This window comes from Puma concolor, chromosome A1 (genome assembly GCF_028749965.1).
Source record: "Puma concolor isolate L17-30 chromosome A1, mPumCon1.1.hap2, whole genome shotgun sequence".
In the NCBI taxonomy this organism is placed as follows: domain Eukaryota; kingdom Metazoa; phylum Chordata; class Mammalia; order Carnivora; family Felidae; genus Puma; species Puma concolor.
Genome location: NC_141667.1, coordinates 238,415,376 through 238,439,673, shown reverse-complemented (window position 1 = coordinate 238,439,673; position 24,298 = coordinate 238,415,376). Strand labels below are relative to the sequence as shown.

General features: G+C 47.3%; 1 protein-coding gene across 5 annotated transcripts in view; it reads right to left on the bottom strand.

Moving 5' to 3' along the window:
- The window catches only part of SACS (sacsin molecular chaperone), an 85,621-nt gene that overhangs the window by 17,991 nt on the left and 43,332 nt on the right, over positions 1 to 24,298 (bottom strand). For 3 of the 5 annotated variants that reach the window (XM_086715173.1, XM_086715180.1, XM_086715176.1), the window contains exons 3-9: positions 23,394 to 23,544; positions 18,714 to 18,801; positions 17,740 to 17,825; positions 14,110 to 14,221; positions 9,459 to 9,605; positions 5,345 to 6,827; positions 4,632 to 4,723 (exon numbers count right to left, since the gene is read on the bottom strand). In XM_086715173.1, the coding sequence (XP_086571299.1) occupies positions 4,632 to 4,723; positions 5,345 to 6,827; positions 9,459 to 9,605; positions 14,110 to 14,221; positions 17,740 to 17,825; positions 18,714 to 18,801; positions 23,394 to 23,544 (2,159 nt within the window). Of the gene's footprint in view, positions 1 to 4,631; positions 4,724 to 5,344; positions 6,828 to 9,458; positions 9,606 to 14,109; positions 14,222 to 17,739; positions 17,826 to 18,713; positions 18,802 to 23,393; positions 23,545 to 23,665; positions 23,887 to 24,298 lie in introns of those variants that run through there. The other 2 variants (XM_086715177.1, XM_086715184.1) reach the window with 2 other exon arrangements.

Below are 24,298 nucleotides of genomic sequence, written 5' to 3'. Positions count from 1 at the left end.
AAGGGAGACAATCAAGGAGACTATTAATAATAATCACAGTGCCAGCCAACACTGATAGACCCTTTCCATGTACCAGGAATCTTTAGAACACCCAGAAAATGGAACCACATAATGCAGGGCCTCATCAGAAACGTTAAGAATTTTGGCCTTTGTTCAAAGGAAAAAGACAGAAGCCTTTGAAAGATTTTCAGAGAAGAAGTGGGAAAAACATCAGAAAGATCATCGTAGCCATACTGTTGCTGTATTAACTAGAGAGGCAAGGCCGGACGTGGGGAGACTTTGGTTATGCCGTATTCCAGGTGAAACATAACGGTGGCCAGAAGGAGGGTGAGGTGGGGTTGGGAGGCGTCCTAAGACAGGGCCCTTCTGTCCAAAAGGCAGCTGTGAAAGTAGGAACCTAGAACATCCTCACGGCACAAATCCTGCACCAAAATCTTTGGAATACTGCTGATCTATGTATCTGAGGCTGGCACCTGAAATTGCTTCTTCTGAAAAGTTCTGCATATATATACATGTATACATATGTGTATATTTGTGTGTGTATATGTATACACATATATGTATATGCATATACATACATACATACAGGACTGTCTCCACAATGAACTGTAAATCATTGCAAAGTAGTGTCAACGTGGACCAGGGGAATACACAGCCCCTCCAGACACAACGTCTGCAGTCTGTCCCCTGAACGTCTGAGATGGAACACGGGGCCAGCTCCTCCGTGAGGTCCCCCACCCACCCCGACCTGCCACGCCCTGCTTGCACCGACTCTGCTCTCAGTGTTTGACACATGACCCGTCACACTAACTGGCAGGGTTATTTGCACTGCTGTCCCCACTGGGTTGTGAGCTCCTTCACTTCTACTCTTCTTTCTGTTGCTTCCGTTCAGCATGATGCCTGGTACCCAGGGAGAAATTCAGACAAATGGTTACTGGGAGTCTTTGGTCATGGAACGGAGCAAGGCAGGAGGCCATATGTAATAAGCAAGTATGAAAGAATTTTAAATAACAAATAGGATCCTGCTGCTAACCTAACAGGCTTTCCTACCATTTGTCTGACTTAACTGCTTTTTCCCTCCTGATGTCCTCCAAAATCCATCTATCCGCTCTTCTAACTACTCTCTAAATTCTGACAGTCAAGCGTTTACTCGAGCAACGTAACACTCAAACGACTCCAATGAACACGACAATATACGGAGAGCAAGTGAGAGGACAGAAGATGTTCGTTTGAGGATGAAGTACTAAACCACGGGCACGACCCCAGGGATTCCTCTGCCGCTTCATCTTCGCGCTCCTGCCTGCTGCAACACAATCCCCAGCCCCGCATACGGAAGCGTGAACGTGTCCAAGCAGACTTGTCAAACGGGCACTGCGAGTGAAACAAAATAAGGGATCGTCCCTGCTCTCAGGGATTTTCTAGCCCAGCACGGCAAAGTTAGGACCGTGAGAAGGCCAGGGGGACTAAAGGGACCACGTCCTGAGCTCCCCGAGCAGAGGAGGGGCATCTACCCCCACTGAGCAGGGCAGGGCATGCGAGGGGCGGCCCACGCGAGGGGCGGCCTGTTGGAGACACGTGTGGGCTGAAGAGTAGGCGACGAACACAAGCCAGCGGGGCAGGTACAGGACGGGGAGGGTGTTCCAGGCAAAGGGAACGCGGTGTACAAAACCCCAGACACGACAAAACTTTCACTGGGGTAAAAGCAATTACCGAGCGGCCGCCGTGACACGGCTCTACGTGCTACGCGGCGGTGGCAAGTGTCACAGGGCACAGGGCCCTGCGCTCGCCGAGCCTCTCAACCTACAAGTGCTTGTGACGGCAAGAACAGAAGGGGGACACTGCGGGAACCAAGGCAGGACATGGCGAGGTCCCCACCACAGAAAGCCCTGTCGCCCGCACGAACCACACCAGGTCTGCCCGGGAGGAAGCGGCATCCGCTGGGGATCCCGAGCAGGGGAGGGGTGCGTTCGGTGAAGAGCGAGCCCGGGAGCAAGGGGCTCTGTGAAAAGCCGCCTCGGCTACCACGGTGGCAGCACAGGAGGCGGAAGCCGGATGGACAGAACCGGGAAGCAGGGGCAACGGATCTGGGGGAGGAGGACTCGAGTCGTGAAAATGTTGATTTCGAGACACTTGCAGACCTCCGAGTCCAACGCGGCAACGGCGGCTGTTCCGTCGGTACTCACGACGAGCCCGGGACGGTGCTGAACCGTGTGCACCGCGGACACATCACGCCGCGGTCACAGTCATGACTCCTGCGAGTGAACAGCACGGCAGAGCTCTTCTCATACGAGCCCTGCCGCGGCACCGCAAACGGAATAAAGTCCAGGTAGTACGTTGTGACTGCCTGCCTTCCCTGACCCACCCCGTGTTTGCCTGCCATTAACCTTGAAATAAAGCGATCTTGCATCGGGTATCGCTGAATCTTGAAGGCCTCAGCTACGCCCTCGTGGAAGGATGTTACTGTATTACCAGGTTACTGATCAGGAAACACAGGCTAACTTGTTCAAAGTCACACAACGGAGGAGGCAGGAGTGAGCCCAGATCTGCGTGACTCCCAAGTCCTGACACATAACCACTACGCCACACTGTCCCTCCTGGGACTGGGATGCTAACTGGAGATCAGCGGCTCTTACACACACCTGGCAGCGGGGGCCCGGGGCCGCCTCACTCAAGGACAGAGAGGAGCAAAACAGAAGAGCGCAGAGGCGCCTGGGTGGCTCAGCTGGTTAACTGTCTGACTCTTGATCTCGGCTCAGGTCATGATCTTTCAGTTCGTGAGCTCGAGCCCCGCATCTGGCTCTGCGCTGATAGCTCAGAGTCTGCTTGCGCTCGCTCTCTCTCTCTCTCCCTCTCAAAATAAGTAAACTTGAACAAAAAAAGTCAGCGCTGAGAAGAGCTCCTGAACTAGCCCATATGCGGTGGATAAACTCAGGTACAGAATTCACAAAGAATTCTGGGAAGCAGGCATAAGAACAAGGACACAGAAAGAGAATGGTGTCATAAAAGCCAAGGAGTTCAAAGAGGGTGTGAGCAACAGCATCGAAGCTTCAGGGAGATGAGGGAAAAGTGACAAAAAGTCCACCGGATTTAACAAAAAAAAAGTCATTAAAGGGTGACCTCGGCCCGGCAATTTTATCAGAATGCTAGCAGAAGCAAATGTTCATCTGCAGTGATAATGGATGATAAGGAGGTACAGACTTGATAAGCACGCCCCACTCGCTCTAGAAACTGGACCGGGACAGACTGCAAGAAAGGAAATCAAAGTCAGGCTTTGTTCTGTTTTCCCCAAGAAGGAAGAGACTGGAACACATCCACAGCTAACAGTAAAGGGGCAGTCGCAGCAAAGAGTGAAAACACAAGCAGTAACTTAACGTTTAGCTCTGGATTCTAGACGTGATACAAGTAAAACTATCAACTGAGACAGATTTTACTTGAGCTATGAAATCAGAGAAGTACACACGGCAGAGAAAAAACCCTCATGTTTTAATTCTATGCCCAGAACTTTCAAAAACGGGCAACGGATGGTTACTGAGAGTCCAGTTCCTGGTTCACAGCTTTAGATCCTGATGGTAACAGCACTGCACACTCATGGAACTTGACTCCTGGAACTTGGACTCATCTTTAGTCTGCCACCCCCATCCCAATTCCCTTCCCTTGTATTTAAATAAATACGTGTATGATCGGTAGCAACTTGTCCTTTACTCATTATCCTCAAAAACACCATATACTTTAAAAGACACATCACAAAGAATATGCTTTATACCCTTAACCAACGGGACGAATCCAGAATTTTTCAAGCCAATCTCCAACTTCGAAAAAGTTCAGGCAACAGTTCCCTAATGGAAAAGATGCTGGTGGAAGTTGAAAGGTGACCTTAAACTGAGAACCATGGTGATTTTGCCCCCGAAACCCTTCTGTCTTTTCCTAAAAAGAATTCGCAATATAAAGGACACCCATCCTTTGCCAAGACCTCAGGAGCCCCCTTTCCTGACCCTTCCATCTGTCTGCAGTCCCCGGAGCTGACAACGCACAGCTGCACACAACTCGGGAGGGCAGGGCAGTATGGGTGACATAAGGCTGGTGGGTGCGAGACCTGAGCTCTGGGCACACGGGAGCTCCTGACCTTGAACCGAACCGCTCTCTCCTTCCTCTGTGCAATCCAACCGACCACAGCTGTGCCCACTACTACACAGGCTATGAGATAGGAGACTGGGGGGGAGGGGGGGGGAGGATGGGGTGGGGGGGCAGGGGAGGGGTCACGTGACAAAGGAACTGGGAAAGCATTAAAAAGTTGTGTAAGAAATTACCATAAACGTACACCACCCGACCGTGACAGGAGAGGTTCTGAAATACGATACCTGCCACCTTTCAATTCTTTTAGATGTCAGAGTGTAGCACTGAAACACCTTAAAATATAACAATTACAACAGGCTGAACCATCTGAAATCGTGACTTAGAGATCTAGAGTGGGGAACTCCGGGCAATTTCATATTGGTTCAACTTCATAGAGAACTTTTAAAAACTTTGTATTTTTAAAAATAGGTTTATGTAAAAAAAAAAAAAAAAAAAAAAACTTTGTATTTTTAAAAACAGGCTTATATATAAAAAAAAAAAAACTAAACAATTAATACCTCGGGTTTGGGCAGCTTCCTTTAAAGCAGCTATAAGATGAGGCTTCAGGCTATCCAAAATGAACCTTCCTTCAAGACCTGGGAAAAGGGACCTAAAACGTGAAAGGAACACAGCAGAGATAACCTTCTAACAACTACCACATATTCATTTATTATGTCATTTCAAGGCAGTTAAATGTGCTAGCTTGCATAAATCACACTGCCCGCAGTGTGATCACACGGCAATACCTTTTGAGCAAATCTTAGCCAGGCTTCACTAACTTAAAATGTCGGCAGGCACCAAACCCAAGTCCAGAGGGGTCTAAACATCTCAGAATTCATTTTGTTTTCTGAAATGTCACACACACACTCAGGTACGTTGACTTCATGTACTGTTCCCATTCAATCGAATTGCCTGAAAACAATTCATCGCTAACTCCCCTTACTTCGTTATTCCTAGCACTTTAGGACCATGGCTTTCAGTGGCCCGCGCCTGCCACTCCGGAGAGCAGCAGCAGCTCGGGACACCCTCCGGCGGGCCCAGCCCCCAACGCTTTTGCACTTCAGCGGGTGCAAAGGGACCCTCCCACGAGTGCAAAGGGACCCTGCGGCACGTTAACAAATGCTTCCGCCAGAGGGCCCCTGACCGCCGCCTCCCCGCCCCCCACGCAGCCGACAGGTGGATTCCCACTAAAGGGGTCTGGGAGTCGAGGCGGGCAGGGGCGGGGCCGTACCTGGGATAGTCCTCTGAGGTAATGTAAATAACATCTTGATCTGATACAGATGACGAGAAGGGCACAAAGTTCCCGTTCTGCACGGGCAGCAGCTCCAGCCCCAGCAGCTCGCTGTAGGCCTGGTCGGAGAGCACGAACTCCAGGAGGTGGAGCTTCTCCCGGGCCCCGCCCGCGGGCGCGCTCTTCCGCAGCACCTGCCGCACCCACGCGGGCGTCACCTTGCGCACCGGCTTCGCGGGGGAGGCGGCCAGCTGCACGGCGGCCGCCAGGTTGGCCGGGACCTTGACGATGTGCTTCCCTGAGCTCTGGAGGTAGTTGAGCACGGCGGCGGTGCACTCCGCACTCTCGTCCAGCTCTGAGAAGTACGCCTGCTCCAGCCGGACCCACTGGTTGCTCGCGGAGTACAAGACCGCGTTCTGGAACAGCTCGTTGAACAGAGGCTCTAACACGGGCTGCCAGTGCACCTTGACCTTGCCGGCGTCGGGCCAAAGCCTGTAGATGAGGTCCGCTGACAGGGGGAAATCGGCGCTCCTCTCCGTCTCCAGGCGCTTGATGGAATCTAGGATGAGAGTCGCGTAGGCTTTGGGGATGACGTCCACGACCAGAAACTCGTTCCACAAGGCCGCCGGGTCTCTCCACTGGTCCAGCTCCCGCCACTTGATGCTTCGGCGATTGTCGGTCAGGCCAAAGAACCCACTGATGTGAACAGGGAGGCCCGTTTTGCTCTCCTCACCCGGCGGCAAAGGAAGAAAACAGAAGGCTTTTCCTGAGAGATCAGCTGTGGCTCCTTCTTCGTCACCGTCTCTCGATAAAGACATGGCTATTCCAATGATGGGGACAAACTTCAATTCGTCGGCTAAAGAATCAAGCTTCCCGCTGATCCCTCGCCCGCCCACACTGTTACACACCAGCCACGATGTTTTCTGGGCGTCCTTCCTATCCTCATCTTCTACAACTATATTTATATGATACGTGACACAGGTGATGCTGTTGCTTGGGACCTTCTTACAATAGTTGCTTATGGCAGTCTCCAGGATCTTCACAGAATTCGGCCGCTCATGTCTCAGGGCCTGATTCTCGCTCGCAGTCACTCTGAACACCAGTTTCTCGGTTCCGTCGGCCTCTCGGACGTGTAAGGAGACGTCCTGCACGCTTTTCAGGAAGAGCAGCACCGTGTCTGCGTCTGCCCTGAAAGAGTCGAACAGCTCGAGAACCTTCTGCTTATTGTACAGGTTACTGCTAAGCTGTGAAGGCTGGAGGCGAAGGGGGAAACGGAAAAATGTTCCCGGAAAATTGGCATTTACAAACGTTTCCTTGGTGCTTCCAAAAATGCCGATAAATGGCGCAAACTGGTCTGAAAGTTCACTCATTTCTTTGCTGTCATCTTTGAGATTCCAACACTGGCCTGATTCGTGGGGACCAAAAAGCGTTTGATGAGGATCTAACATCCCAATCTGGTCACCACTAAAGATACAGGGAACATCTGTAAAGAAAAATTCGACACTCATGAACAACTCTGAAATTTGATAGACAATTATAATTACAATGCAGACTGACTATCAAAGCATTACGTGTGGAAGAGCACAAACCATAAAGAGACTCTAATGCGGATTTATCTAAAAACAAACTAAATTTAGCTTCAGAAATTAATTTCTCTGAGCATGAAACATAATGGTTTCTCTTTTGATTCCGTAAGTATCAGGCAGGGAAACTTCTAATGATTACTGAGAAAATGTAAGATGTATCTTCAGACACCCGTTAAACGAGATATGCAACGACTACTTGGGTATTTATGCTCAATCTCCGCAGCCGCATGAGCCCAATTATGCAAAACGCAACTTCATCCCAGGCTCACAATAAAAATTTCAACCGCAGATTCTCTGAAAAGCGGGGAGAGAAAGCACAGCACAGCGACTGCCCGCCATGCTCCTCAGTGAGCAAAGGCCCCCGAGAGAGTCTGCAGTGAGCCCCGGGTTCGCCTCCACCCCCGGCCGCTCACACTGAGCACATCTCAGAACCACGCAGAACCCAAGTGCGGTGCTGCAGGAGGTGCACTGCGTGCACAGCGTGGCTCATAAAACTGGTACCAGCTGCTTCGCCTGTTTCTCAACCAAAGACGGAATGACACTTAGACACTGGCAAAACGACTAGAATGTCAGATGCTCCGTACCTACAGAAATTCTTCACCACGGTGCCCCTGTAAGGACTCCGTGAGAGTGATTTCGACACGTTTTTCCGCACACGCGGACGTTAGCACCTAACCTTCAGGCAAGACACACCTTCAGTATCAACGGTCACCAACAGCAGGCTGAGCCGTCACAAACACCGACTCCTAAGCTCTCAGGTATTTTAAGTATGAAATGTGATGTCCCCCAACCCAGCCACTAAATTGATCAACAACGTGGTCGGGTGGCACTCTTGTCTGTGCTCCCTTTACACCGTGTCCACACTCCCGTTGCTTAAATTATGTCAGGGAGACTCCTGACAGTTACAAAGCATGATGCCGGACCTTTGCAAATCCTGTGATTAGAGAATAACACTCCAGTTAATACTGTCCCACATAAACGTGCTCATTCTCAAACAGGGAACAAATCCACAGCATTTGCTGGCAGTCAGCTAGACTCTCTGACTAAACAATTCATTCCTGTACAACAGTCTCCACACTCATGCAATTCACGTCGGTGCCCCCATAAAATTGTGAAACTTCCGTATGTCAGGGACCTACGGGGTACCATGCAAATGGCTGAACACGTGAATCTTCGCATTCGTGTATAATGGTTATATAATGCTGTGATAGAGGATTTAGTGTATTATTTACTTACAAGACTATATAATAATATAAATGCAATTTAAAAAACAGGCTTAGTAAAATTGGGCTATATAGTGAGTGTGACCCTATGTCCCCCCACCTGCCAAGGGTAGTCCCAATTCAGGCCAGCTGGCCAGCTGTTTGGGAACAATACCACCCTCTTGTACTCTGACCAGTGTCCCAATGTGAACAATGAATTATATGGTCACCCTAGCGATAGCTATAGCCCTGCCCGCTCAATCCTTCCTTCTCTTTCAAGTTCAAAACGCAAACAGAGTTTTGAAACTAAGGTGCCAATTACATTAAAAACAAAAACCTTTTACCACAAACTACAGTAAATACCGAGAGCTTTGACTCTGGAAACATAGTCATCCATTCTTAGAGATGTCTACACCACAAGTTCCAAGTATTTCCTGCTCTAACTATGAACCAGAACCCTCATATTCTTTCTAGATTCAACACATGATTTCAAAGTAATCTTTAAAATACTTCGAAGCTGGGGGGCGCCTGAGTGACTCAGTCGGTTAAGCGTCCGACTTCGGCTCGGGTCACGATCTTGCGGGTTCTTGGGTTCGAGCTGGTTCGAACCGAGTTCTTGCGGTTCATCAGGCTCTGTGCTGACGGCTCGGAGCCAGGCTGCATCAGATTCTGGGTCTCCCTCTCTCCCCGCCCCTCCCCCACTCACACTCCATCTCTCTCAAAAATAAATATTTAAACAAGTGCTTTAAAAAAATAAATAGAACAAAGTAAAATACTCAGAAGTTTGAGAAGAGCAAAAGTTTTACAAGGAAAATGTAGAGAAGCCAGAATCAAAGATCTTCACTTTGGCCATCATTCAATACTGCTGGGCATTACACTTTCGTCTTTAGTCGCTTGATATTTAAAAACGTGTAAAAGAAAATCTATGAAAATCAGTTGGTCTGACTCAAAAGAGGTTCAGTGTGAAAATTCTGAGAGTAACAATTTGTGTAGGCATTTCAAGGGCTACATTTCAAACCTCACGTAAAGTGACTTAATAGATACTATCACACCGGTCCCACTGGACCGTGAGGACATTAACTTCTGGCATCACATGGTGACACTTCGGTGTGGCTACCGTGGCAACTTTAGAAAACCCAAGACACGCTGCTAGTTCACTGGCATATTTCTCGCCGCTGCCAGAGAATTCGGGAGATGCCTCTGAAACCGCTTTCATCTGGAAACGATGCCTTTAAAACAGTATCATCTCCAAAGTGAACCAAATAAATTACAAAACATAGGTGAAAATACTTGGCACTGGTGTGACAGAAAAGGCAAATACTCTACCTGTTATATGGTAGACAGAATTAAACCCGATCCCGAATCTTCCCACCTTCAGAGGGTCGTCCTTCTTCCTGCTCCTTGCGATCTCCTGAATGCCATGCCAGTCCTCGGGGGTGAAGACTGCATTGTTGTACACGTAGAGAGCCGGCCCTGCGGGGGGAATGCACGTTCAGGCGTTCAGAGAGAAGTAAGCCAGAGTGTTCGGCCCTCTCCCAGGAGCTTCCTCTACGTAAAACCACTTACTTGATGGCAAAAATGGAAAAAAGTGAAGGGGATGACGGAATTCTGCACCGTGATGCCAACATTCACGGTAAAAACAAAAACATAAGCTAACAGCAAAAATTATTAGCAGAACAAAACATTATGGCTGGTCAAAAACCCAAAAAGGAAAAATTAAGGATGTTATGATACTTAGACATCCGAACCACAGGGCACACAAGGAAATTAATCAGAGTACACTATTACTGTGCAACATTCCTTCCTAAATAGCATGTTTAAATTTTTGTTTTGTAAATGTGATAACCTGTACGTGTACGGGAGGCCTTGCTATCTACGACAACCTTGTTAATATATTATTTCGTAAGGAGGAAAATAATCCCTCAGTCATGTTAATAATCACCTTGTTTGTTTTTGTTTCCATCAGCCTTTGGATTTTTCTATTCAAGGCATTACTTGTCTAACTACTGTAATCATTAATGTGACAAATTTTAAAATCAGCACCTCAGAATAATGCTACCCTGTCTCTAAAGTAGTTCCTTTACAAAGTTCTCAAAATATTTGAATTTATAATCTGGATTTATAATTCAACATATTTTGGGGGCATCACTTTTTGAAACTTCTCTTCAGAATCTCTAACATTGTTTGAGTATGTTCAACTATAGTAATTCATCATATTTAAAAATAATTAACATTTTTCTTTTAAAAAGCTACTGAAGTAAACACACACACAGTAAAGTACAAAGACCTTACATGTGTGGCCTGGATGAACTCTGACAAAGTGAATAAGCCTGTGAAGCCTCCAACTAAATACAGAGAACATGCCAGCACCCCCCAGAAGCCTCTTCACGCGCACCTATAAATTCCAGCTCCGATACGGGGATGTTGGCCATTGCTCGCTTTACAAAAACGGCCCAACGGCTGTGTGCAAACCAGTCCAAGAAGGGAGATGACAGTTCCCAAGCTTGTCTGAGGAGGAGAAGCCCACAGCGGGTGAAGGGGACTCTGGGGCCAGGGGAGCTGGATGTCAGACCCGGATCCACCACTGCCAACTGAATCACTTCAGGCAAACTAAAGCCACTCAGGCTCAGTTTCCTCGTCAGTAAAATAAGGATGAGGACAGCACCGCACTCGCAGATGAGATCATACAAATGAAGGCCCCGGCCCAACACCTACCACAGAGGAATCACCTACACAGTCAGATATTGTTCCTGGTATGTACAAGTATTGGCGACTAACCAAACAACTGTTATAGGGATCTATAAAATAAGTATCGTACCACCCAAGAGCTCACGACAGCTGGTTTAGAATGGCATCCAGTGGGCAATGTCTGGTTCTGCCTCCTCCAAATCTCCATTAAACATACCTCTGGAGACACAGAAACGGGGACCACAAACACTGACCACACAGAACATGAGGACTGGGAGCGAGGCTCTTGCCAGAATCTAGAAAGAACGTGCGTAACCAGCAGGTCTACGGAGGGGAATTAGGAACCCAGCGGGAACACATCAGGTCACAGCGCCAGGAAGGAGGCACAGCGGGCCAGCCTGAAGGAAGACCTGCCTTCCTCCGCGCCAGCAGCCAGAAAATCCCTTGCTGCCCAGCTGCTTTTACAAAACATTTGTCAAGTTACCAAATAACAGATGCACGTTCGTACGAATTCAAGCGGAGTGCTTCACGGGAAAAGGAATTTCCTCCTCACATCCTCGATCTTCAGGGTTTACTGACACATCAGAACTGTTCTGATGCTATACATCCACAGGTGACAGACCCCCTGCACGTGGAACCGCCCTTACTCACTGGCTTCTGGAACATTCCTTCCACGAGGGCCAGTCGGTGTCTGAACGGGGTGGTGCACAGAGGAGCCCCCCCACCCCACCCTGCACAGGCAGCAGAGAACTGGGTGAGTCAGCTAGACGCATCGGTCCTCACGGGCCTCCACACCCAGCACGTATCACCCAGTTCTTTTTTCATGGTTTCGATCGAGGTGTTATCTGATCATACGCCTCCGGGACTCAGGAGGAAACTGTATGTATTCCACCTCTGTGTTCATCTTGAATCTCACCGAATCTCCGCCTCCATCATGCAGATCAATTTTAAAATACCCCAATCCGCCCTGATCAAAAGAACATCTCCTGGTTCTGAGAGTGAGATAACAAAACAATAAACCTCTTGAGAGAATTTTCTCTAACAAAAGTTGCAGTTATCTGGGAAGGAAAGGTTAGCAGCAGGCCTGCAATCTACTTTCTCCTTTTAAAAGGGAATATGGAGAGAGAAGGGGGGGCGAGGAGAGAGAGAGAGAGAGAGAGAGAGAGAGAGAGAGAGAGAGAGAACCCAGCCCAATCTCCTTGCAAACACGCTGACGACAGACCTCTGGGCAAACACACTCATGCTGTTTGCTAGCCGAGGAGTCTAGTGGAGGCTTCAGAACTCGATTATAAATAAACCTGGAATTTACAGATTTATGAGACACAACATCCTGGAAAACTCACAAGCTACTGAACTGTCAGAGAAAAACATGTACGTGTTTTATGACCGTGTAGGTGCTGGCCTTCGTGCATCATTCCGAGGCCACCTCCGCTAACTCCAGGCCCAGGTGTGCCCTAACACAGCACAAACAGACCCAGCAGGAAGAGTGGGGAGTCCGACCCTTCTCCAGCCTTCCTTCACCGTGTCTCTTAATTAACCACATCCTTGAAATCCTTACTGGTGGGACACTGGGTGAGATCTCCTCATTCTTATGCACCTGATTTGACAGAGTCTTTTGTCATCTGGTTATATAAAAATATAAGAACAAGAATAAGGTGGACTGAAAAGTTCTCATTTGCAAAACTAAGTATCGATAAAGGGGAACAAAACTAAGATCCAAGATGACACCGCCTAAGACAATATTCACATCTGAACATAAAAGACAAGCTCAAATATGCAAGAACATGTAGGGCCCTCAACAAGTATTTGTTAAATAAAGAGATCGGAGATCACCTCTACCTAGTTTTATGTGGCCAAGTTTATTTTAAATTGGCTAATCTGATAATGCTTTCAAGAGTCCATCTACGTATACAGCTGACCCTTGAACAACATGGGTTCGAACTACACAGATTATACATGGATTTTTTTTATAAGTTCTAAACATGTATTTTACTTTTCTTATCATTTTCCTTACATTTTCTTTCCTCTAGTTTACTGTAAGAATACAGTATAGAATATATATAGCATACAAAATATGTGCTAACCGACTGTTTATGTTACAGATAAGATGCTCTGGTCAACACTAGGCTATCCGTGGTTAAGTTTGGGGGGAGTCAGAAGTCATACAGGGATTTTTGACCGCACGGGGTCAACAGCCCTAACCCCCATGTCCCCCCAGAGTCAACTGTACTTGATTCGGTTAAATAATTTTTATTTCAAATACTTTTTCAAATGAGGTAAAGTCAAGGCTGGAAGCAAAAATCCTAGATGCTGGGTTGGAGTTTGAAGCAAAATACTTCTAGGATCTCCTCACACTGTCCCCTTCGTGCCTCTAAGGTACACACATAATGACTAATATCAGTGTGACACCAGCCGTAAAACGTTATCACACAGAGGAGCTCTCTTCACCCACAAAATCACTGGGAGGCAGGCCTTGTTCTTATTACCATTTCCAGGAGAGCAGACTGAATCGAAGCGGGGCCAGGCCGTCTGCTCGGTCACGGTGAGTGAGTAGGTGGATCAGAGCGGCCGCCAGGCGAACCGATGCTCAGGGGAGATGTGCCAGGGGGTGGGCCCGTGTGGGACCAGGACCTGAACCAAAGACCCTCCCTCCGATCCACGCCCGGTATCTTCCAACCACGGCTACAGGAATCAGGAATGCCAGAACCAGGACGCCTGACCCGGCAGCCGTCATCGTGAAACCGGACGACGGCAGAGGGGCCACCTGCCCCCACCACCGAGGCAGGGGCAGCCCGGTGCACACGGGCAGCCGCCAGGCATGGCAGGTCTCCTCGCGCCTCGTCACACGACACACACGTGCAACCTGCCTGTCCCAGGTCTGACCAGAGAACGATATATCAGCTCTAATAAGCGTTAACTATATAACGTTTACATAGTTAACAACAGTTTTGATCACCCTCCTAAATCCTAAAACATGTTTTCAAAAATACAGGACCTGCACCTCTTTAAAATATATTCAGGGATGTCAGAATCAATCCTTGTTATTTTCAATAACTTTCTACCATATATAGTCATATACAGTCACATATATCCTCCATCTGACTTGTAAGTTGCACTCAAAGTTATGAACGTTCTCTTGAACACAGCACGTCCCAGAGTAGGACCGAGGTATCTGGGGTCTATTGGTCACGGTTATCTTACTGTCTTACCTTTCGCTGTCCTTATTCCCTTGTCTCCTTCAAGCCCTCTTCCCACCCACATCAATCAATAACTGATTATCGATTCTTACCCTGATATTGTGCCATATCTTTTGACCAAAGAGTCTCCGTTCCATACTGAGTTTCATCGTATAAAAATTTAACTTCTGTGGCCCCTGCATCTTCTGCGTTCTGAATTAATTCCTAATCAAGAAAATACACCAAAAAATAACATTTAATAACACACAATCTATTGCCCATCTTTGAACTTCCTATACTATTTAAAAAGTAATTACATTTCAGTCACAGAAACCAACGACCGCATCATTACCTTTAAATCCGGTGGGGATATGACTGCAAGTAACTGTCACACGCATATGAGAGCACGGTTGAGAGCTCGTGAGTCCCTCTCCAATGACACACTTAACATGCAACTTTTAACTTGCCATCTCCTGTCCCCCAGTACAAATCCTGACACTGTTTACAACGCTGACTTACAATCTATACAAGCCTTCATTCAAAAGAAATGACTCCACCTCTGAAAGGTGCATGGGTGGTTCTGGTTCTGCGACGGGCAGCTTGTTCTCAAGCAGCTACCAAAGACAGACCTTTATTTACCAGTCCCTTACCAAACTCACCTTTTCTGAGAAAAAAAATGTATCGGTTTATATGTACCGCTTACTAGTCTGCATGCTTGAGAAGTTGCAATCTGACCCTGTCTTTCTCCTGCACTAAAGCTAAAAGCTTATTCGCAGTCAGGACTGACTCATTCCTTTCCCATAAAGAAGGCAGCAATGTTATTTGTTTGGCGGATTTGTTTGGTGATCACACCTCTGCAATGTAGAAAGGAAAGAGCAAACTACAAGGCTTACACACCCATCGGTAGTCCCCCCAAAATCCTTTTCCTCAACAGCCCCAATCACTCTGGCGTGCCCACCAAAAACATCTTGGGCTCTGGTCCATCTGAAGGGAGCTCTGCCAGACTCTGAAATAGGAGTCCAACTCTTAAAGCCAACACCAGCATCATGCATCTAAAGTAAGGAAAAGGCAACAGATGACAACTCCTGGATGAGCTCTGACACAGACTAAACCAAATCAACTGGCTTCATTTTTGATGGATGGGTCTTTAAAACACAGTAATTCCGTCTGTAGTATTCACCCTGAAGGAGAGGAGGGAGCAGTCAAGGATGGACGAGAAGTGAAGAGAGCTTATACTGATCCCATGGCAATGCCAACAGCAAAGCCTTTATCACGTAGGGAAGAGATACGGTGCCCACGGGACACGACACCACCATGGCCGAGTGAGGGGACACAGCAGAACTGGAGAGCTAATTCTGAGACCAGGGATGGCGTCAGGGTTCACCCAATGCACACCGAAAGGTGGGGGGGATCTTAATCCCACCTGCTGTTCAACCCCAAACACGAACATTTGAACCATGCCCTTAGCTACCTCCTTGTCATCTACAAATTCCTCCTAGTTACGCAACTGTCTATTTCTAAAAAGATTTTTAAGACCTATCCCTACCCTATTCAGTCTAAAAGAACCCCTAAAACATAGCAATCTTATTTACATTAGGAAATTATAATACAAAAGACAGAAATAAGAATAATCGGTAGCAAAATACAACGTTCACCTGCAAAACGAATAGCACTTTAGAAGCTGGATCTTGTTTCCATTTGGATTATCTGTGAGTGATTTCTGTGTATTTTAGGGAGCAGAGAGAAGGAACACTGGAGATAAAACCTGTTAAGTCCCAGGCCCCAACTAACAGTCTCAAGTTGAACAAAAAATAGGATGGGATGCTTTTTGTCAGGGGATCTCTTCCAAACTAATTCTGAGAAGAGGCAATAAATATGCCAATTTGCATATGATCTTGGGCAAGTCACTAAACTACGTCCAGATTTGTTCCAGCAAACATCACAGAGGACAGTGACCTGAGTGTAGGTAATTTCTATGATTCCTATTAATTAAATCTCTAAGTGCCGAATTCGACCACAATATCCAAAGAACAGAGATGATATTGAGCCGGCTCGCACACAAATGCACGCAGTAAGGAGAGCGAAGGACCGCGGGCTGCTTGCCAACTTTAAGGTGTACAAAGACCTCGCCCAAACCCCTGCCCTGTGTCCCCTCAGTCCCCAGTCACTTGCTTCTGAACTGACGAGCCCCTACTCCCATTACCACCAACTAAATCTTCACTTAAAGTCGCTTAGCTTTGGGGCACGTGGGTGGCCCAGTGGGTTACATGTCCGACTCTTGGTTTCGGCTCAGGTCGTGATCTCACAGTTCGTGAGTTTGAGCCCCACATCGGGCTCTGTGCTGACAGCGCGGGGCCTGCCTGTGGTTCTCTCTCTCCCTCTCTCTCTCTCTGCCCCTCCCCTGCTCACTCACTCTCTCTCTCTCTAAAAATAAATAAACTTGAAAAAAATTTTAAATGGATTCTATTCACCTCTGTCTACCCCCTGACAATCCACACTTTCCCCATACTGTCCTAGCATCCTGAAATAAAATAGTTTCCAAGCTCACTTTCTGTGAACCACTGAAGGTTCTGTGAACCTTCTGTGAACCTATGCTGAAAGATGACCTTAATTTGCTCCAACATACCGTCATTAAAATCACTAACGATGGGAGCAATCTGCAACCAGCACCTTTCCAAGAACAACTACGTAAGTTCAATTAAATACACCTAATCCTTACTTTCTAGAAACTTACCATCCAAACTAAAACATATAATGAAGACCAGGATATGAAAGGCAATAAACATTAAAATAAATTAGGGGGGAGAAAAATGCAAATAGTTGATCTACTTTTACAGTTAATTGAGCAGGTTTCTTAGGAAGCTTAAACACCAAATAATTTTTGCAGGTTCTTCTATTATGGTTGTTTGGTTTTTTGGTTTTTGGTTTTCAGTGAGTGTATTCAAACTAAAAGAATACACTGTAAATAGAAATAAACAACTAAAACCATTTTGTAGCAACGTGGATGGAACTGGAGAGTGTGATGTTAAGTGAAATAAGTCCTACAGAGAAAGACAGATACCATATGGTTTCACTCTTATGTGGATCCTGAGAAACTTAACAGAAGACCATGGGGGAGGGGAAGGAAAAAAGAAAAAAAAAGGTTAGAGAGGGAGGGAGCCAAACCATAAGAGACTCTTAACAACCAAGAACAAACTGAGGGTTGATGGGGGGTGGGAGGGAGGCGAGGGTGGGTGATGGGCATTGAAGAGGGCATCTTTTGGGATGAGCACTGGGTGTTATACGGAAACCAATCTGACAATCAATTTCATATTTAAAAAAAGAAGAAGAAGTAAACCTCTTTCTAAACCCAGGGGTCAAATGTGCTCATGGCCCCTGAATGTGGGTTTGCATTATTTTGTCCATTCGGTCAACCGGTTGGTTTGCAGCGGCCCCACACGATGTTCCACAAAAGTTGTAAAATTACATTATGTATTTACATAAGATTATTGAAAAAAGCGTTCCTAGAGCCACACTGTGCTTGACTACAGCACCCAGCAACTGAGCGGGCTCCTTTGCCTCTGAACCCTCGCGTCCTTACGACGGCCGCACTCACAGCCCGACCGAGCCAGCAGGCGTGGAGGGAAGGAAGTGCAGCTGTTCAAATCTAGACAACGTGTTTCAAAAGTCAAACGCCACCGGGACTCCCAACTCTTTTTTTTTGCCAAAGTAAATTCACACACGTATACAACACACGCCCTTACCTTAAGGATCTGTCCTCCTTCCGGATATCTTCTTAAAATGTCCTTGAGAAAATCAACAAGCGGGGGGGTTGTTTGACCAAACCGACCTAAAGCACAGAACGCACTTAAAAACTGATTTTAGAAGAAAAATCCCCCGGCTGTTGCCCACGTGCTGTTTGGTTCCAAGACCTAAGGAAACTTGGACAAGTTATGACTTCACATGAGCTGTCGCAGCTCTCGGCTCTGAACATCTACCTGGCCAGACACAGTAGGAGCAGAGCGGACTCATTTATCAAATCTCCACCTTTTTAATCAAAGTACAAAATTCGGTTTTTAAAAAAGGCTCACAAACAGACCATATATCACAAAAGATTATTCATTCAAAGACGGAGAGCATGGGGCAGGCTGTCGCCAGGCTCCAAAGCAAGCGAAGTCAATGGCAGTCTTTTGTGGGTGCTCTTGCCGCTAAGAAATAAGCCAGAGATAGTGGCGGCTACTAGGCCATGGTTGATAGTCTCAAACCCAACTGACGTTCCGATTACGCTGAAATCGGCCCAGTCACTGTCCCGATAGCTGTCCAGTTCAAATACCCTTAAGCATTTCCTCACCGAGAGATGCTTAGAATTGACTGACCCGGTGACCTTCGGAGAGCTGACAGGGAAGTATAGAGAGGACGGGGAAAGGGAAGTAACTTCTCAGATGCACAGAAAAACACACAAACAAAACTGGGCGTAAAATAGCGAAATCATCACTACAAATTTATCTCCATCGTCGGGGTGCAGCACCCAGCGGGCCCAAGCCCCGGCAGGACTCTGCTTCGCAGGGTACTATACCCCGCACGTTCTCATAGAAAATTCGCTAGCTCCGCCCACCCTGGTTTTCCAGCCTGATACAGCCTCATCACATCCCGTGGAATATACCTTCATTGCACGTTTAAAACATAACCGTTATGCAACTAAAAATGGCACAGGCTCCTGGTAAAATCAGTTCAATACCTCCCCCTTTTAAGCCTTTTGATTGAAGGTTTACAAAAAGATGACAGTTTCTGAAAGTCAGATCTCCAATCTTGATCCAGTCAGATAACTGAAAGAAAAGAAGAGAAAAGAAAACAGTGTGTATGAAGAGCAACGTTGTTCACTCAAAACTACTTCCATCGTTTTACTCACTTAAGAAATAATGCTTGTTGACCTTTCTTATTAGGAAATCAGTTACTGTGGAGAAGTGAACATTTCAAAGAACAGAAATTTAGTCAAAAAGTTTCCTTAAAACCTGACAGGACTTTTCCTTAACTAATTACAAAACAGATAAAGATACATATCTGCTTTGAAACAACATAAACTTTTAATGATAAATCGGGATCGTCAACATAAACAAAATCTTCCTTTTTACAGTTCCAAAATGTACCGCTCAGAGGCCAAGGCCAGATCAACCTTCTCCCCAGCATTCCTCAAGTGCTAAGATGGGATGACCTCTCACAGGTCAACAGCCTGCAAAAAGTCACCCAAAAGCTCACCTGCAAGAATCTTCATAACTTAACGCTCCCCGACAGGGTGCGAATGACCTCATTCACCGTATTAAAAAGTCAGTGTTTACAACTGTCTACCATCATCCCACACAGAGATTCTCCAAGGTTCCTAAAGCTCAACCCGCCAAAAGTGACCTCACTGGGTTTCCTTCCAAACCCTCCTCTGCTATCTTTTATTGTATATCTCTATTAATAGGGGCACCTTCTACCTCTGCACCTCGGAGGGAACGCGGGAGAAGCGCTCTCTCTCGCTCTCTCTCACTCTCTCTCGCTCTCTCTCACTCTCTCTGCAAACCACATGGCCAATTAACCTTCCAGGTGCTACCAGGTCCATCCCCAATTTCCCTCAGACCTAACTTGCTCTTCTCCGTTTCCAAGTGCTCATGCTCAGACTCTCAGTATTTCTTGGATTTTTATGACAATCTCTCATCTGGCCTCCTTACTTTCTGTGTATCATCATTCTAGTCCCCATTTCTAAAACACAAATACATATCATTTACATGTATTACATATTATATAGTATATATATAGTAGTATATACTATTATAGTATAGTATATATAGTATTATATACATATAATATATACAATATATGTAATACTATATGTATGGTATTATATATAATTTATATTATATATAGTATCATATATAATATACACACACACACACACACACACACACACTCCCACTGAATCTTAAAGGAAGCCTGTAAAAACTAAAAACTCCCTGCACAGGAAATATGAATAAGAATAATCCTAGCAGTACTGTTGCTAACCACAATTATTTTAGAAACAACCCCAATTCTGTAACATATTGACAGAGCGGAACATCATCCAGCAATGAAAAAATGGGTTAACTAAGCTGCACATAACTCTGGGTGAATATTCATAACATAATACTGACTTTAAAAAGATAATTCCAAGTTACCACATATAGAATAATAACCTTATAAAGTTCACAAAGAACTAAAAGTAAACAGTGTATCACTGAGGTTATAGACTTAGGTTACAGACCCACACATACACATATATGGATATATATGTTCTTAGGTATACATATGTACACACATAAATATACACACTTATGATAAAACGACTGAAACAACCAGAAAAAAGGCAACAGAATAATAAATGCAAAAGGGTAAGGGAAAAGAGGCACACGGGCTGGGGCGGAGAGGAGCACACAGGTAAATACAAACTACCAACAGTGTTCTTCTCCAGTTGGATGATGTCATCAAAGTTGTTCATTCCTTAGTTAGTTAATTAACTACTTAATTACTAAGTGAGAGCCATGCATAAACCAAGGATTACTAGTCCAATTTAGCACAGCTGAGGTTTATCTGAAGGAAGAAAGGCAGGAAGGGAGGAAGGGAGGCAATTTTTAATGCAGGAAGAAGTTTGCAGGTCTTAAAGAGGCCTTGAAAAGGAAGAAGACAGGGTAGAATCGCGTTTGTAAACACGGATGTAACTGGCTATGTGAGTCTGACAGCGAATGCTTTTGGTGCAGTGTCATCAGTGACCTGTCTACAGGGAAGTGATTCTCCCAAAGAGAAATCGAGCAGCACAGATAACTGACCTCAGCAGGGCTCTCAGCTTTCCCCTCCGGAGTCTGCCAAGATTAAGGAATTTGGCTTGGGCCTCTCTCCTTCCTAGACCCTACACCGCTCCAACCAAGCAAAGTAACATTGGTCCTACTCCTCTCCAGAGGCAATGAAATCTTAAAAGTTGCCCAGTTAAGTCTTTAGTATACAGACTTAGTATATAGACTAGTATACAGACTCCCTCAAAAACTTCAGAGATGATCATTTTCATGGACTATGAAACAACTCTTTCCAAATTACTAAGCAAACAATACGATATTAATTACAACCTGGATCTCCTGACCCTTCTTCCTTTGTTCAGTTGTCAAGGACACAAGGAGTTGTGAGACTCAAGACTCAAGAGTTGACAGAAAGGACATTTTTGATCAATTAAAAGACAGGAAAGTCAAATCATGCTTCACACCTCCTGGTTTGAGGCTCGACCACATTCGGTGCAGAGGAAACAGCTATAATGAGACAGTCTCTTCATCAGACCGGAGGCAAAGTGAAGAACTTAGAAATTCCACTTCCAGGCCAGGGAAGGCAAAAGAGGGACAAGGACAATGAAGGTGGCGGATGGCCCGGAAAGACTGAGGACTGAGAAAGTGCCTGATGCCAACTATGTCCCAAACAGACCCAAACCCGTGAGTGACAAGGAGTCGTCAACAGCTTTTGCTTCCTGCTTACCCAGACATATTTAGGATTCCATTATCTCTGGGTCTGACTCAAGGCTTGTGAACATCCCTGGCGAGACCTTCTGCCTCTCTACATCTACCCCTCTACCCTGCGCACATGCACACACGCACATCCATTTGTACCAACTGCCGTAATCATATCTTTCCAAAGCCTCCTGTATATCCTTTCCTTCTAGTTTCACTGTGACAGTCGGTCACGATCTAGAACCTCACTAGCTCAGGACAGCACAAGCTTCCTAACCAGACCCCCCCTCACCCAGCCACTCAATCTGAAACTCTCTATGCACCACGGCCACATTCACTATCCCATACCAATGCTTTGCACAGACACCTCCAAAAACACTTCTAGAGGCAAGACTGAGCCACGACTGAGCCTTAGGGTTTGACCACATGTAGGGGACAAGATGGCAAAGCAGACCCAGAGGAATAACCAAAGAAGTGGGTACAGAACCAGGAGACTATAGACAGGAAAGCTAAGAGACAGAGATGGGCCCAGAGAAAGAGGTAAGAATGACAAATATTTATAGAAGAATAAGCTTCTTAAAAAGTTCATAATTTGCTCCTCAATTCTGTCCAAAGTCCTCTAACGAGTCACATGTCTACGTGCTACCAAATACGTAAGAAGGGCTGAGCTGTGGAGGAACATAAGAACAGTTTAACTGTGAACCTGTGTCTAAGTGGTCAAGAGACCATGGTGTGGACCCAGGTACACAGACGGTCAAGATTACATTGAGGGATTGAAAAATACCAATGTTTGTACCGGATATAAATCCGATACTTGTAAGGTCATTCTGTGTGGCTCAGTATTCCTTGTATATCTGTTTAACATTTTTTTTGCTTCTTCTAAATCCTGGAAAGGCTCTTTTATCTTCTAAAAAGTGAAGGTATTTATTAGGATAAAAGAATGGGTTAATTTTCAGTAAAATGTTTCCATTTAACTCCTTTAAGAAAATTAAGTTTTTTCACAACTTAAATATATAGATCACAATATGAAATAGTCCCACCTTTCAGAGTTTTGATCGAAGCCATTCATTTGCACCCCAGAAATTTTAATGTGAAAGAATAGTTTCTATAATATAGTCTGAAGATCCTTTGCCTAAATTTCTGTGATTCAAAACTGGGGGGGGGGGGGGGGAGGGTAGGGGGGTGTGTGAAGGTAAGGATTATTCCAGTTAAGTATACAACACAATTAGAAAAATCTGGGGGCACCTGGATGGCTCAGTCGGTTAAGCCGCGGACTTCAGTTCAAGTCATGATCTCACCGTTCATGAGTTCGAGCCCGGCGTCGGGCTCTGTGCTGACAGCTCAGAGCCTGGAGCCTTCTATGGATTCTGTGTCTCCCTCTCTCTCTGCCCCTCCCCCACTCGTTCTCTCTCTCTCTCTCTCTCTCTCTCTCTCTCTCTCTCTCTCCCTCCCTCCCTCCTTCCCTCCCTCCCTCTCAAAAATAAAAGATTAAAAAAATTTTTAACACACAAAAAAAGAAAAATCTGAGTAATGGTTAAGTCACTTCAAAACAAGTAAACCAGCACAAAAACCCTCTGGCTACAATGCCCATCGAAAAAGTACCTTAATTTCAGGAAGTGAAGATTCAGACAAAACGGCGGGCAGGGGGCAGGGTGACACAAACGCTGAACCGGCAAATCAATTAAAATTGCCACTCACGAGGGGAAACCCCGTGCGCTTTTTGATCGTGTTACTCACAAAGCATCACGTCCCGGGTGATCGCTAAATCCACCTCTGCCCTCCACGACGCGAGAATGAAACCCGCCCAGTTTCTCTCTCCGCGAGCCCACTGACTTAGCAAGTGGATGCGCTACAACCCCGAGCACAGAGGCGGGCCCACCGTCCTACAGGGAGAGGGGACCGGCGCGCCGTACCTCCCTGTCGCCGAGCCACAGCCGCTGCTCCGACACCGGGAAGCCCGTCTCGGCCAAGATGCGCTCCTTGATGTCGCGCACGGTCCAGGACGCCCGGACGGCCACGGTCCTGCAGCCCACGCAGCCGGGGAGGACGGTCACCCGGAGCCACCTGTGCAAAAGGCAAAGGGACCTTCAGTGGGGGCCACGTGGGGGCCCTCCCGCGCGGGGTCTCGGGGGGCGGGGAGCCTCGCGGCCCTGGGCTCGGCTCGGCCCGGCCCGGGCGGGGTTACCTGTCCCCCATCGCGAGCGTCCCGGCCGAGCGCGGGCCCGCGTCCGCCCCAGCGCGCCGCGCCCGCTCACGGCCGCCTCCGCCGCCCCGAGAGGCCCGGGGCGGACACCGAGCGCGGGATCCTCATGGCGCAGGCGGGCGCCGCCCCGGCCCGGCTCAGCCGCAGCCCCGGGAGCGGCGGCACGAGTCGAGCTGGAAACGCGAGAGGAAGCGGCGGCCGCGGAGGCGGGGCGGGGCCGGCGGCGGCGGCGGCGGCGGCGCGCTCCCGGCCCGCGGGGCCCCAGGAGGCGCCGCCCGCGGGCACGCGCCCGCCCGCCTGGACCGTTAGCCGCGTGGGCGCCCCGCCCTGCCCGCAGGCCCCGCCCCGCCGCGCGCAGGCCCCGCCCCGCCGCCCGCGTCCGCCGAGGCGCCAAGGCCCGAGGACTTGAAACACTTAATAGACCGCGCGGAGCCCTCGCGGAGAAGGCGCGTGTGTTTTCCCCGGCGGGGTTCAACAGGACCGGGAGAGGCGGAACTAGACATTCCTGGGGCCTACGCCTCCGTGGCCTTTCATGACTTTTCATCTCTGGCAGCGTCTCCAAATAAGACTTCTGGTGGCCTCGCAGGCACAAGCTACCGCCGTGGTGGCTGCAAA